We start from the raw sequence: 13,458 nt of genomic DNA on the forward strand, positions 1-13,458 counted from the left end.
ATAGATAGATAGATAGATAGATAGATAGATAGATAGATAGATAGATATGGGCATTGCTAGGAAAGGTTTAGAAAGATAAGCAGAAGAACTAGATGAAAATCCTGTGTCAGTCCAATGAATTTAAGTTTTACCTTGAAAATAATGAGGGCATGCTGAAGAATTTTATGCACGACAAAAGTAGAAACAGACTTAAATTTGAGAAAGTTTATCTGGAGAACAAATTAGAGTTTATTTGGGAGCAGGGAAAACTCAAGCCAGGAAGACCAGTTAGAAGACTACTGCAATAGTCTGAGCTAAAAATGGTGATCATCTGTGGTCATGTGGATGGACAGAGAGGAGAGATTCAAGAGATAAGTAAGAGATCAAATGAACAGAATTTGGCATTTGATTGGACATGCAGAGTTGGGGAAAAGGAAAGGTTTACGCTAACATCCAGATGTCTGTCCTCAGAAACTGGATGACTGCTGGTGGTATTCACTGAGAAAAGAAAGATCAGAGAAATAGAACAGCAGGTTTAGGGACTGGGTAGGAGGAGAGGGAGTAAGTGTCACTATGTGGGGAGATGGTTGGGACCATGTGCCAGGAAGCAGCCAGCGGGACATCTGAAATATGGGTCTGGATGCCTTCTGAGGGCCAAAGACATAACAGTATGAAGCTGGTGGGCAAACACACCAATGAGAGAACACTGTTAAAAATATATATATTTCTAGGTCCTACACTGGCAATGATAATTCAGTGGGAATTATAATAATCCATAGACTCAACAAACCCGGGTTTATAGTGCATCTGATGCCTCGCCAGACTTTTGCCTTAGTAAACTTCTAGAGACCGTCTAGTGGGCTGGCTCAGTGCAGGCTGCGTTTCAAGGACCACAGCGTTTGGCCGTGTTCCCCTAGACACCCACTTTTCAGTTTTGTAAAGTGAACTCAATCACGTATAGAAAACGTCAACCGTTTTGGTAATGACAGAAATAAGCACAAATTCTTCAATTTTTAAGAGCAATAATTCATGTTGTAACAACATTAAAAATCAAGAAAGCTTTTATTTTGTATTTTAATTCTAGAATTCAATTGGCAGGGTTTTATATGTTATTTCATTCTTAGATATTGCTGTTTTTAATTAAAGAGGGACACAAATCTATTTAAGAAACTATAGTTTTAAAATTTAAGAACTATAAGTAGCAATTTTTCTATATCTGAAGTGCCTGTTCATTGCTGTAAGGTTTCTTATTTATTGAACATGCTATAGAAAGTTTCCATGATCCATTGAAAAGTATATCCCCTACCTCCAATGTTCTGCATTGTAATGGAAACAAAAGCTCCAATTTTTCCCGGCCATCCAAATGCCTTTTCTCCTAATTTTTCATAAATCAAAGACCCTACAATCAAAGATAAAATAGTTTTGTTAAAAAGAATGTTTTAACGACTAAAATATTTTGTCATATAATTCCACACTGGAGTCTCAAACATGTAAATAAACATCATATAGAAATTATAAGCCCAAAAGTTGCAACCTCAAAAACCAATAAGCAATATATCAAAATGTTCTCCAAACAAGAATCAATGGCTTTATTTATTTTAACTGCATGTAGCAAATCAAAACAGTTATTTCTATCATATGTCAGAAATTTCTTTTTTTCTGTTTGTCTTGAACCTGATTCAGTTGACTTTCCCTCCTGCCTCTCACTTGCCCAAACAAGTAAAAGCACTGAGAGATCGTGTCACTGGGCTCAGAAGAAAATGAAATGTGAAACTGACTACAATCATCCTAAGGTTATGAAGCAACAGACTGAAATACTCTTTTATGAGAATTAAAATAGAATGTGTTGAACTCAAGTGGTAGCATACCTCCTTCCTTTGCTGTTTTTAATAAAAGGTGAACTGAATACAATGATAATATTGCCACAGCAAGCAGCATGATTCTGTAAAGGGAAGAGAGAGTAGGTAATAAAGTTTCTATAATAAATAAAATGTAATTTTTGTTAGATGTTACAATAAAGGATCACATTCATCTTTTCAATCATAGACTTTCCAAAAGTATGTTGATTTGGGGGAGGCTGAGAAATTCTTTTCAGAACTCTACACATACCCTTTAAAGTCATAGAAATAGAATGTGCTGTATTTTACATGCCCAAATCTACTACCTGAAGTCCCTAACTTTTTTTTTAAATGTTACCCTGTTATAGAATCTGGTTCATAACTTAGATGCTAAGTGTGTAGCAAAATTAGCAAATGCTACATCTACTTACTCAGCACATGGGAATATGTACATCATATTTGCATGATATTCACATCAGCACTTAGAATTGAAAGGCTATTCATTAGTCTGACTAAACCTTAATCTGAAATCTAGGAATCCAAAAGCCAAAGCATGTAGTCTGAGCTGCATTACTGCTGATCCTGTGCATTAGATAACAAAGTATTTTGTAAGCTAGAGGGGCAGGCAGTTGCATATATAATAGAGAAAGCAGAGAAAGCTAAGGATGGGGCAGGAAAATTCCTTTTTTTTTTTTTTTTCTTTTTTTCTTTCAGAGTCACTTCTGGTGTCAGGACCCCCACATGCATGTATGGTTTCTTTATGTTTATACTGTTTGGTATTTTTCCAAATCTAAGATTTGGAGCGCAAAAATAAGAATGTTGATAGAAGCATCTACGTAATAAATGGAGAAGCAATGCTAACTTTTACCTCGAATTCAGAAAAAAATCTTTATCTTTGTTTATTTAAAAAAAATACACTTTCCCCACAATTGATCTAATCCTTTGGTAGTTCCCAATGAAATCAATAGTACAAATGTACATTTGGACCATGAATTATAAATTTTATAACCCCTGTAGCTATATTATGCTCTTATTTTCCATAAAGTATGTCTGCCAGAACTAACCAATGACTTATTCCTATAATTTTCCATATGCCTTATGAACTTAACTCTTTTTAAGGAATAATGTAATTCAGATTATATAATTTTGTTCCCTGGAAAAATAATGCACATTCCCTGCATTCTAAACATGTACTTTCTCTGGCAGAAAATACTAAGAGTAAAACCAGTAAAATACTGTGTCACTTGCTATAAATTAAGAGAGAAAGCTTAACCCAGTCTGTGCTACTTAGACACACAAAACACACCCCATCATGTCCCCATCATGTTTAGTGAGTTAATTGTTCTGACCAAATTAATCTGCTAAAAAATAAGGTCCTCATTTTAAAAAGTGGAATATTCTTCTCTCATGAAGATGATCTATGACTGTAGGATTAGGATTGGGTGAAGTTTTTCCTATTTCTATTCATCAGTGATCTATAACTTCCTAATTCATTTTAATGGTATTATATAATTAATAAGGAAAGGCAGCTTTTTTGTCTTAGAAGTAATGCACACTACAAAAGCATACAAATATATGACTATATATATAGCTATTAAAATTCAGATTATTAAAATCCTAGTTTATTTCAAAACATGGCTTACATAAAAGTAAAGTTGATATAAAAACCCATTCAGCTAAAGACTATAATACATAAAACAGTTCAAAGCACTAACACAATATAAATATTTATAGTCCTCATCCTTAGCCCTCAAATAGCTGTATGATTACTAATCATACATGATATTCAGAACATAAACAGCACATATTTATGATATAAATATTGCATTCTTAGACAGTTATTTAACTCCCTAGCATTGCATTTGGGATTAGGATCTGTGTCCACAGTGGTGCCTAACATCAGACTTTATTCTTGTGAAGAATTCCACTGCTGCCAACTATATCTTGGAAAATACCAGGCTGTACATGATGCACATAAACGTCTGTTGTTGTCTGTCATAGTGCAGTATCCACCCAACAGGTCAACTACCAGATGCCGCTATCCTTAGGCAGCATTTGGACAAGTTGGGTGAAAGTGTGTAGGTTTAGGAATAAGGTTTGGTCACTCAACAAATATTTCCTGTACCAGGCACTGCTCTAGATTTGGAGGTAGAGACATTGGTGAGTAAAAACAGACATGGGCTCGACTTTCTAGAGCTTAGAAAGAGAGACAGATATTAACCAAATGATTCAGACAAATGGCACTAAAACATTAAAACTGTGGTGAGTGTATGATAAGGTGATTTGCCCCAGTCATGGAGATCAGGGCAGGCAGTATTCAGGTGAGGCTGAACTGACATATGAGGAGTTAACTAGATGAAGAAGATAGAGAAGAGGGTTCCAAGACCATGTGCAAAGGTGCAGTGGTGAGAGGGAATGTGGCATCTTCATGGGATGGAGAGAAGGCTATTGTGCCCAGTGTATCTGTCGCACAGGGACACAGGGAATGGGACATAAGGTAGGCCAGGGCAAGGAGGGCCTTAGACTTAGTTGTTTCTTTCCTGAGAATGAGGTAAAGTTAGATTTGCTTCTGGGAAAGATCTTTTTGGCTGCTAAACACCAAATTATTTCAAGTATCTACTGAACAACAAAATTCTTCTGGGGAGGCTGCTCCAGCACTTTGGTTGGTTGAGCACATACACTTTCTGCCATTGGGTTAGGGATGGTTGGGTGACCAAGTACCGTGAGTAGCCTCCTCTGACTTTTTCCTTAGGTTGCGGTTCTATCTAAAAGCCAGAGGAATTCACTAATACTTTCTCAGATCCTTCATGTTCACAAAGATCAAACTTGAGATTGTTAGTTGAAAGAGCCACCAGGTATACATGGACTTCATCACCAAATGTAGACATGCACATTCACTTACATAAAAAGTATGATCCCTGTGTTGGCCATGGCATAGGACAAGCCCAGGATCCCACTGCCCATGATGGCATTACTTAGGTTGAATGAAGACATTCCAAAGGAAGTGGTTCCAGGATGCTTGAAGAAGAAGGGATGTATTATAAGCAAACATTTGCCAAAGGGCAAACCTTTAGGGGTTATCCTTATTCTCACATTATATTTTCTGCAGATTACAGTCCAAAATTGAAGACTAAGATAAAATTACAGTGAGTAAAGCCATTATTCAACATCAATAAAAGCATGTAATTTTCAATGGAATGCAGTGCTTGGTTTTACAAAAGCAGAGGCCTTGGTAAAAATACAAATTACAAGGGGAGTCACATAAAGAAGGGAAAACATGTATGATTGCAGATTACCTTTGGGTTAGAATGATTTCCCCCAAAACACATAAATTTCATAAATGATTTATGCAGCCATATGGCGAACAGGAAAAAACAAGCCCTTATTCCAGTAAGGGCCTGAATAAACAGAGAATGTGCTGATCAAGGCTTGGAAAATTTCAGTCACATTGTTTTCCCACAGAGACCTAGGTAGATCAGACACACTCAGTCCCGTTTATTGCCTGAAAACATAGATTCACTTACATGTTCATCACCATAATCTGCCAGCTTCTTTTTCCCCAAAAATCCATTTGTCAGGAATTTCTGACTTTCAGCGTCTTCGTTAGCAAATTGACTGAACACACACACACACACAAATAAGAAAGTGAAAACATCTAAATATATGCTCTGAATCATATGTATGTTTCAGGTGGTCTAAGTAATCAGAGGAGGGGAAATTAGATGCCCGAATTTATTTTTCTTTTCCTCCTTCACACTAGTGGTCATTCCAGACCAACAACTGAGCTCCATTTACAACTATACTTTGGGATGGAAGAAGGATGTTATGAAGGAAGGAAATATTATTAAAAAATTGTTTATACCACATTTCTTCTTTCTCACATTAGCTATGCAAGAGACTAACTACAACTAATTGTGTTCCCATTTAGAGCCCTTCCAAAGCAAGAGCATAGGGTTATGTCAGAGTTTTCTGAACTACTACCACACTATAATCAGATGATTTTATTAATTCAACAAATATTTATTAAATGCCTAGGCACTGTGACCCTTGTCTCGTCTGATGCTCAAAATATCCCTACAGGCAACTGTGACTCAGAAAGGTGAAGCAGCAAGCCCATACCCACCCATACCCAGGGGGAGACCCCATTCTCCCCCTGGCATCACACGGTCCCAGGCAGGGCCCTATAGCTGGTGTTTTCCTTTTTTTCTTTTTTGGTACAATCATTTATACATATATCTCTTATTGGAGAGTAATTCAGTGGTAGCTCTGTGTTGTGTTGGTTGTTTCTGTGTGTGCGTATGTATTTTAATTACTCTCAAAATGTGCATGGATTATTAACAGATAATGAATGAAACCAAGGAAATTATTAAAGCAATTCAATGAATTGGCAGAAGAGTTGGGAGGGAAAGAAAACTTTAATATGTCACTATCCACAGAGCATTGTGATTGTGGTTTTCTTGGACACAGGCTAGAAGTTGTACAACTTGGTCACAGAGCTGTGCTGGTCAGCTCCTGCAGTTACACGCCAGGGCTTTTGAAGCTATGGACCTAGGACCAGCCACATTTCCAAGAGGCTCAATTAATAAGGCCTGCTGCTGCCATTGCATTTTTATATTGCAAAATGTCACAGACTTTTTAGTTGTTTTTATATAGAATGCTACACTATGTATGATTTTAAAAGTGCTTTCAAATTGATGGGTTGAAGATTTTGGGACATTTCCTACATGAAAAGAAAGATAAAATAATTAAAGATTGTTCTATTAATATAATCCTAGAGGCCAGGCACAGCGGCTCATGCCTGTAATCCCAGCACTTTGGGAAGGCGAGGTGGGTGGATAACCTGAGGTCAGGAGTTCGAGACCAGCCTGGCCAACATGGTGAAACTTCATCTCTACTAGAAATACAAAATGTTAGCCAGGTGTGGTGGCAGGCACCTGCAATCCCAGCTGCTCAGGAGGCTGAAGCAGGAGAATCGCTTGAACCTGGGAAGTGGAGGTTGCAGTGAGCCAAGATCGCACCATTGCACTCCAGCATGGGCCACAAGAGTGAAACTCTGTCTCAATCAATCAATCAATCAATCAATCAATAAATAAATAAACATTAGAAATAAGATAGAAAAGAATTATTCTACGAGATCTGTACAAGCTATTTTTTATAACAGAAGCTAATCCTGAAAATAACCTGGAGACAAAAGAGGATGGCGGGGTTACTTTTTGAGAACAGAAAACAGTATGAGATGTAGATAGAAACAGCAGACAAAATCACAAAGTTTTATGTGCTTTTCTAGAACTCAAGGCATAAATAGCTCTGAGTACACGAGTTAAGAATATTTCCTGGCCTTCTCCCCATATTTCTCATAGAAAGCACAATGCCCTCAGTTGTTGCCTCCTTCCATTTCCATACACCCCCCCACCACTCTTCTGTGGTTTACATTAATGGTCTGTAATTAATGTACCTGCTATGTGAAGACTGGTACCTAATGTTCACAGTTGGAGACTGAGATGACAGGATAAAATGAAGCCTAAAATGGGCCTGAGGACTATAAAAACAAAAGTACCACCTAGAATTTAAACTCTGGAATGTCCAACACTCTATTCTTTATTTTAATCAATAAACTAAAATCTGTATTCCATGGGTAGTTTTTAAAATTGAGAATTTGAAAGTAAACAGATTTTCTTTCTTTGAGGCATTTGCATGTTCTTATTTCGGCATGAGATGAGTTGTAGTCACTAAACATGCCAAGATTGTATAAAATAGATGAGAAATGTCCCCAGTATGTTAAATGTTTTGATACCAAATCCAGCATGTATTGAAAACGCAAGTATAATGATCACAAATAAATACATTATGTTGAATTTCTCAAAAGTTTTCATTTAAGGGTTCAATCCAAACCACACATAGATAAAACCCATCTCTTTAATCTGATTTTTAAAACTGCAAAATGATGACCTATGTTTAAGCTAGGAGATAAAAGGTAAGTCACTGTGAGTGGTTCGGAACACATTGCATGAAGCTTAACGAAAGCATTCATGCTCTTTCCATTCTGGCTTTTGAGGATCAAGTGGAATGACACTATGACAGTTCTTAGAAGGGTGTCCCCTTCAGCTCTGTCAACCTCGGCAGAGCTCATATTTGTGTACATCCCTCTCAGAAACAAGCATCCTCAGGTTTGAATCAATTTACTGAGGGTAATGCAGTGAAGGAGAAGTAATAAAAAAGTATTGAATGTCATCTATATTCTGGGCACACATCTCATCCTTGAAAAGTAGCTATTGGTTTGCCATTTTACATTTTCCACTGAAGCTAAAGAGGACAAACAGCTTCTCTAAAGTCAGGCAACTACTTGCAGACTCCAAAGCCCTATCTTCTACCACCCTAGTGTTTCCTCAAGGGTCACCTGATTTAGAAAATGCCATAATTTACATCTCAGTGGCCTCTCTAGTCCAACATCCCTAAAGTTCATTGCACTGAGCTACTTGAAGGAAGAACAGTGCTTTCTCCTGATGGATTTTCCTGGGTGTTGTGAATAAAATGAGAAGTCTTTGAGCATAATATTCTCTATTTCAGGCCTAGATTTGGTCAAAAATTCCCTTCTGAGCATCTTAAATCACGTACAACTTGATATAACATTTTGTGGGAAATCAATTGACTTATCAAATAACTATTGTGCACTTACTATGCACCAGACAATGTGGCAGGTGGTGGGACCACAGAGGCCATTAACCTGTAGTAGTGATGTAATTAACATCTGCACAAGGAGAGGGTACACAAAGGAGGGGCGATCACTTCTACTTCGGGGAGTAGAGTAATTTGGAAAAGGCTGCATAGGAGACCTAACGTTGATCTGATTCTTGAAGGATGAGAGGCGTCAACATGGAGAAAGGGGGAGCAGGTGACTGATTCCAGGCAGTTGGAGCAGAATGAGTGAAGGCAACAAGTAACAAATAGGGAGAGGGCAAAAAACAGGACAGAAGCAGCAGGTCAAGAACAGATCACAAAGGACCTTACATGCCCAGCAGTGTGTAATCTACTTTCTCTTATTGCTATTGGAGAGGTGCAGAAGGGCTTTATCTAAGGATGGAAATTGATTCGATTTGCAATTGTAAGAGATTACTCTTGCAGGAGTGTAGAGGGCTAGACAGAGGAGAGCAAAATGTAAGACAAATCAGGACTCTCCCTGTCTCACATTTAATGCAGGCCTAAGGTAAGACCACAGCAGAATGGGTACAGAAAAGTGGGTGTATTTGAAGCATTAGTAAGGTCAAACCAACTGGATATGACTGACCATTGGCTATGTGGGTCAAAGTTTACACCTAGGGGCTTTTGAGTGAGTTGCTAGATGATAGCAGTGATTTTCACTAGGATGGGGATTACTAGAGGAGGAGCTGGTTTTGAAGGGAAAGATAGGAGTTCAATATTAGACATTACAGGTTTAACTTTATAAATGAGGCAATTCAGACACAGTAGTGGTCCAGTAGAGATGTGTAGTAGACAGCCAGATATAGTGATCTGAAATAGTCAGTAGAGAAATTTAACAGGCTGGGGATACGGCATATATTCAGTTGGTGAGGCCATAATAGTTGTGAGTGAGCTTGCCCAGAGGATACTTTTAGAGAGAAAAGAATCCCTACAGAAACCAGGAGGTGTAACAACATTCAAAGAGGAATCTGAGAAAGGTAAGAGGAGCAAGAGGCTAATATAATTAAAATTATTACACATTATTAATAGAGATGAGGACATTGTAACCTCAATTCTAAATCAGTCACAAAATAGATTGACATTATCAGGGTATTTCGGGACCAGGGAATTGATGTGTGCTAGCATCAATATCATTGTTATCTCAAATTTACCTGTAATAAATCCAGTTCTTCCCATCAAGACCCTTGTTTTCCATGTCCACATCCTGTCTTATTTTTCCATGGAACCTAGTAATTTTTAACCCCATACCTGCTCATTGCTGCCTTTTCTGAATTTCCTATCCCGATGTAGCTATCTGGAACACTGTCTCCGCTGCTGCTCTCATCATCTGGTTCGATGTTGACATTTCTCAGTTCCATGGGATCCATTTGAGCTGTCAGCGCTTTCTTGTCCACACACAAGCCCCTTCAGTGTAAATAATATACTGTACGTTCAGCTTAAGGTTCTTCCACTTTGTGTTGATGTTCAGAACACTCTGTTCTGCAAACAGAGCACAACATACATCATTATAATTTTATTAAAATGAAATAAGTGAATATGAATCATCTACCTATTGTATGCTCTCTGTAAAAGGGAAGAAGGAAGGTAACTCCTGAAAATTTTACATAAACAAATCCTGAAAGGTTCCTTTACCCAATACAAGAAAGAAAAAAATGGAAGAGAAGAAAGGAAATTACTAATAATTGCTAAATTAGCAGATATTTATAGAGTGTCTATGTGTAACGAAAATGGCAGGTCTTACTAGTCACTATAGAAAAAGAAATCTTAAGACATGGCAGCAGTCTTCAAGGAAATTTAAGTATTTGTGAGTGGGATGCATGTTTTAAAAGAAAGGAAGACAAAAGTAAATTCTTGACAAAGGAAGGTCTGCCAAGGCAGAATCTACCAGTGTCTCTACTAGCAATAACTAGAAAGAAAATTACTGCTTTAATTTAATTGGACAGGAAAGAATTAACACCAGCAAATGCTTGAAAAAATGCAACATAGGTGAGGATCATGTTTAGGAAGTCACTTTCTAGGCACTTGGATCCTGAAATCAAAGTTAAGAACAGTAACAAAAGAAAGTTCAGATTTACCTCTGGGTCAGCATCAGTCATCATCTATGTCAAATTAAAATGTATTTTAACAACAAAGAGATCTAGATTTTAGGCTCTGCTCTGCCTTTAACTCATTGGATCTCAGCATAAGTCATTTAACATTTGGGGACCTCATTTTCCCCAACTGTAAAGTGAAAAGGGGTGGACTGGCATTGTGTTTTGAAAAATGCCCTGAATCTGCTATATATTGTTGATATAATTTCTTCTGAAATTCTTACCATTAGATTCATTCAATTATCATTGAACCATTATATTAGGAGAAACACTATCACTCTTGAAAGGTGTGGTCCTGAAACGTGCAATACCCATTTGATAAGGAAATCTTGAGCAGAGAAACTAACATAAAAATTGCTCCAGAAGTCACAAAATCTGCAATTCCTCTGACAAATAGAAACTACCACATGGGAATACCTCCACAACCCAGTGCCATGGCAGTACTTTTTTGGAAGGTAACTCATACCTGGGAAAAGTTCACATCCTCAAATTACAAAACATATAAAACACACATGGAAACTCATTAGTAAGAGTGCTGGTAGGCACAAGAAATGATAAAAATTCACATATAAGGAACTACAAATAACAAAGCAATTTAAAAGAGACTTTTACATTATTATAATGAAAAGTAAAAGAAAACATTCAAAATAAGAGAATAACTTTCACAGAATAAAAACATTATAAAGGAATATAAAAGGAGAACAGGCTAGTTGGAAAAAGAGTCAAAAAAAGGAATTCTTAAAAAAAAGAAAAAAATAGAATCATTGAAATAAAAAAAAACTCAGCTGAAGGAAGAGTCATAAAATTGAAAGATGTGTGGAAATCACTCAAATTATAGCACGAAGAGATTAAAAAATGGAAAATACAAACAAGAAGTTAAGAGGAATGGGGGAAATAAGAATTACAAGTTCAAACACATACTAATAGTCATTCCAATATAGAGAATTGTGAGACTAGGGTGAGACAAAACAGAAAGAGATAATGGCAGAGAATTGTCCAGAAATAAAGAAAGCAGTTCTCAGCATTTAAAAAAATAGCACACAGCGTTTGAAGCAGGAGGAACAAAAATGAATCTATTATTAATATAAGGCAACCTAAGTGTATGTACATAAAAGATCTGAAGAAACAGGTTAAAAGATAAGAGAGAATAGAAGTAAGACTTGCATATGGTTAAGGGAAAAAAAAAAAAGAAACTCACTAAATGAGTACAAAGGTTTTTCTCACTCTTCACACAGTACCAGTCTCGCTTCCCAGCAGCAACCACTATTGATGGTTTCTGCTTTTAGCTTGTCATTTAAAATTAGCCATTCTAGATCTAAATAATTCACTAAAGCTTTTTAGACTTGGTTTACTGATTTTAGACTGGTTACTCATAAAAAATAAGGATATTAGCATACTTTTTCTTTTCTTCTTTCCCTTATACTCATAATTATTTTAGTTAATAACACGCTTTTACAATTTGAGAATCATAATATTTTCGTCTTGTTCTGTGAAACAAATGTGTCATAACTTGCCTGTAGGTTGTTTCTAAACATGTAAAACCAATAAGCAGCAATTACAGTATTATCATTGTATAAATGGTATGCCTTAAAGACAAAGTGGGATATTTGACTACATAACAAATGAAATATAATTCTATATTACCAAAACTTTGAAAGCAAATTTTCTATGCTCTTTCTCATTCTGAATGGCTTCCTCCTCCAACCTCTGAGTCTTTCTCAGCCGCTAGTTTCTTGAACGCCATTCTATCTTCTTTCTTCAGTTTATTTTGCATTATGCTAAAATAATGCCTTGAATAACTTTTTTCACACAATGAGCCTATGTCTGTAAATAGAATTTCTGAGTTGCTTCATGTTGGAAAATGTCTTTATTTTGCCTTCAAACTTTATCAATTGTTTGAATTCTAGATTCAGAAGCATTTTCCTTTAGAATATTGAAGAAATTTCTGTATTCTAGCTTCCATAGATGAGTCTTGTTCTTATTTCTTTATAGATAACTTATCAATGTTTTTCTGAGGATTTTAGAATTTTTATCCTTATCCTTTTATCACAACGTGACTAGATGTGAGTTGCTTTTAAAATTCATCATACTCGGCATGCAGAGGGCCCATTCAATCAAAAGGCTTGTGTCTGTCTTCTGTAGAAAACACGTTCTCTTCTAAAAATAAAAAAAGTTCTACTATTTAAAAAGAAAACTATTTCTTCCCCTTTGTTTGCTCCTAAAACTTTTATTAATCAGGTATTGGACCTCTTGATCCATATTGCTAAGCTTTTCTGTTTATGTTCGATCTGTTCATCTTACTGCTCAATGTTTAGGAATATTTCCTCAATGTCACATCCAAAATAACAAATTCCACCTTCAGCTATATCCGTTTCATTTTTCAACTTGTCAGCTGACTATTTTTCTCAATCACCCTCTTAATTTCTAATAATTTGCTCTTATCCTCTTTCTCTTTTTTCATATCACTTTCTTTGTTTTATGGATACAATATTTTCTCAGATTTTTCTAACGATATTGATGTGAAGTTTTCAGAAGTTCCTTTTGTTCCCTAAATTATATGTTTCTTCTGAAGTTATTCTGTTTGTTCCCTTTGGTCCTTCTCTTCCATGCTGCTCGTTTTCCTTAGTTTTGAGTGTCCTAGGTTATCTGTTCATATTTGTGAATGACGGAGCGCATTGATTAGCTTGGACAGCTGGTACTCAGACCTTCTCTGAAATTGTGTGGGCCCATTTCACTGATGGGCTGCTTCCTTGTAGGTTCTGTGCAAATGGCTCTTCTGCTGCTTGTCTGTGGTAGGAGCATCCCACTCCCAGACACAGCTGCCACTCCAGGAGTGGTTACTCTGGGAGTGA

At 36.7% G+C, this 13,458-nt stretch overlaps 1 protein-coding gene and 1 long non-coding RNA gene across 3 annotated transcripts in view; one reads left to right on the forward strand and one right to left on the reverse strand.

Moving 5' to 3' along the window:
• Nucleotides 1-13,458, forward strand: part of LOC111555282 — a 481,645-nt gene that overhangs the window by 390,129 nt on the left and 78,058 nt on the right. The gene's annotated exons all lie outside the window — the stretch shown is intronic.
• Nucleotides 1-13,458, reverse strand: part of SLC38A4 (solute carrier family 38 member 4) — a 59,907-nt gene that overhangs the window by 17,367 nt on the left and 29,082 nt on the right. For both annotated transcript variants that reach the window (XM_023231194.1, XM_023231196.1), the window contains exons 2-6: nt 9,765-9,995; nt 5,342-5,432; nt 4,720-4,835; nt 1,848-1,921; nt 1,286-1,378 (exon numbers count right to left, since the gene is read on the reverse strand). In XM_023231194.1, the coding sequence (XP_023086962.1) occupies nt 1,286-1,378; nt 1,848-1,921; nt 4,720-4,835; nt 5,342-5,432; nt 9,765-9,883 (493 nt within the window). In that variant the 5' untranslated portion in view covers nt 9,884-9,995. The remainder of the gene's footprint in view (nt 1-1,285; nt 1,379-1,847; nt 1,922-4,719; nt 4,836-5,341; nt 5,433-9,764; nt 9,996-13,458) is intronic.

Source organism: Piliocolobus tephrosceles, chromosome 10, assembly GCF_002776525.5.
Source record: "Piliocolobus tephrosceles isolate RC106 chromosome 10, ASM277652v3, whole genome shotgun sequence".
Lineage (NCBI taxonomy): Eukaryota > Metazoa > Chordata > Mammalia > Primates > Cercopithecidae > Piliocolobus > Piliocolobus tephrosceles.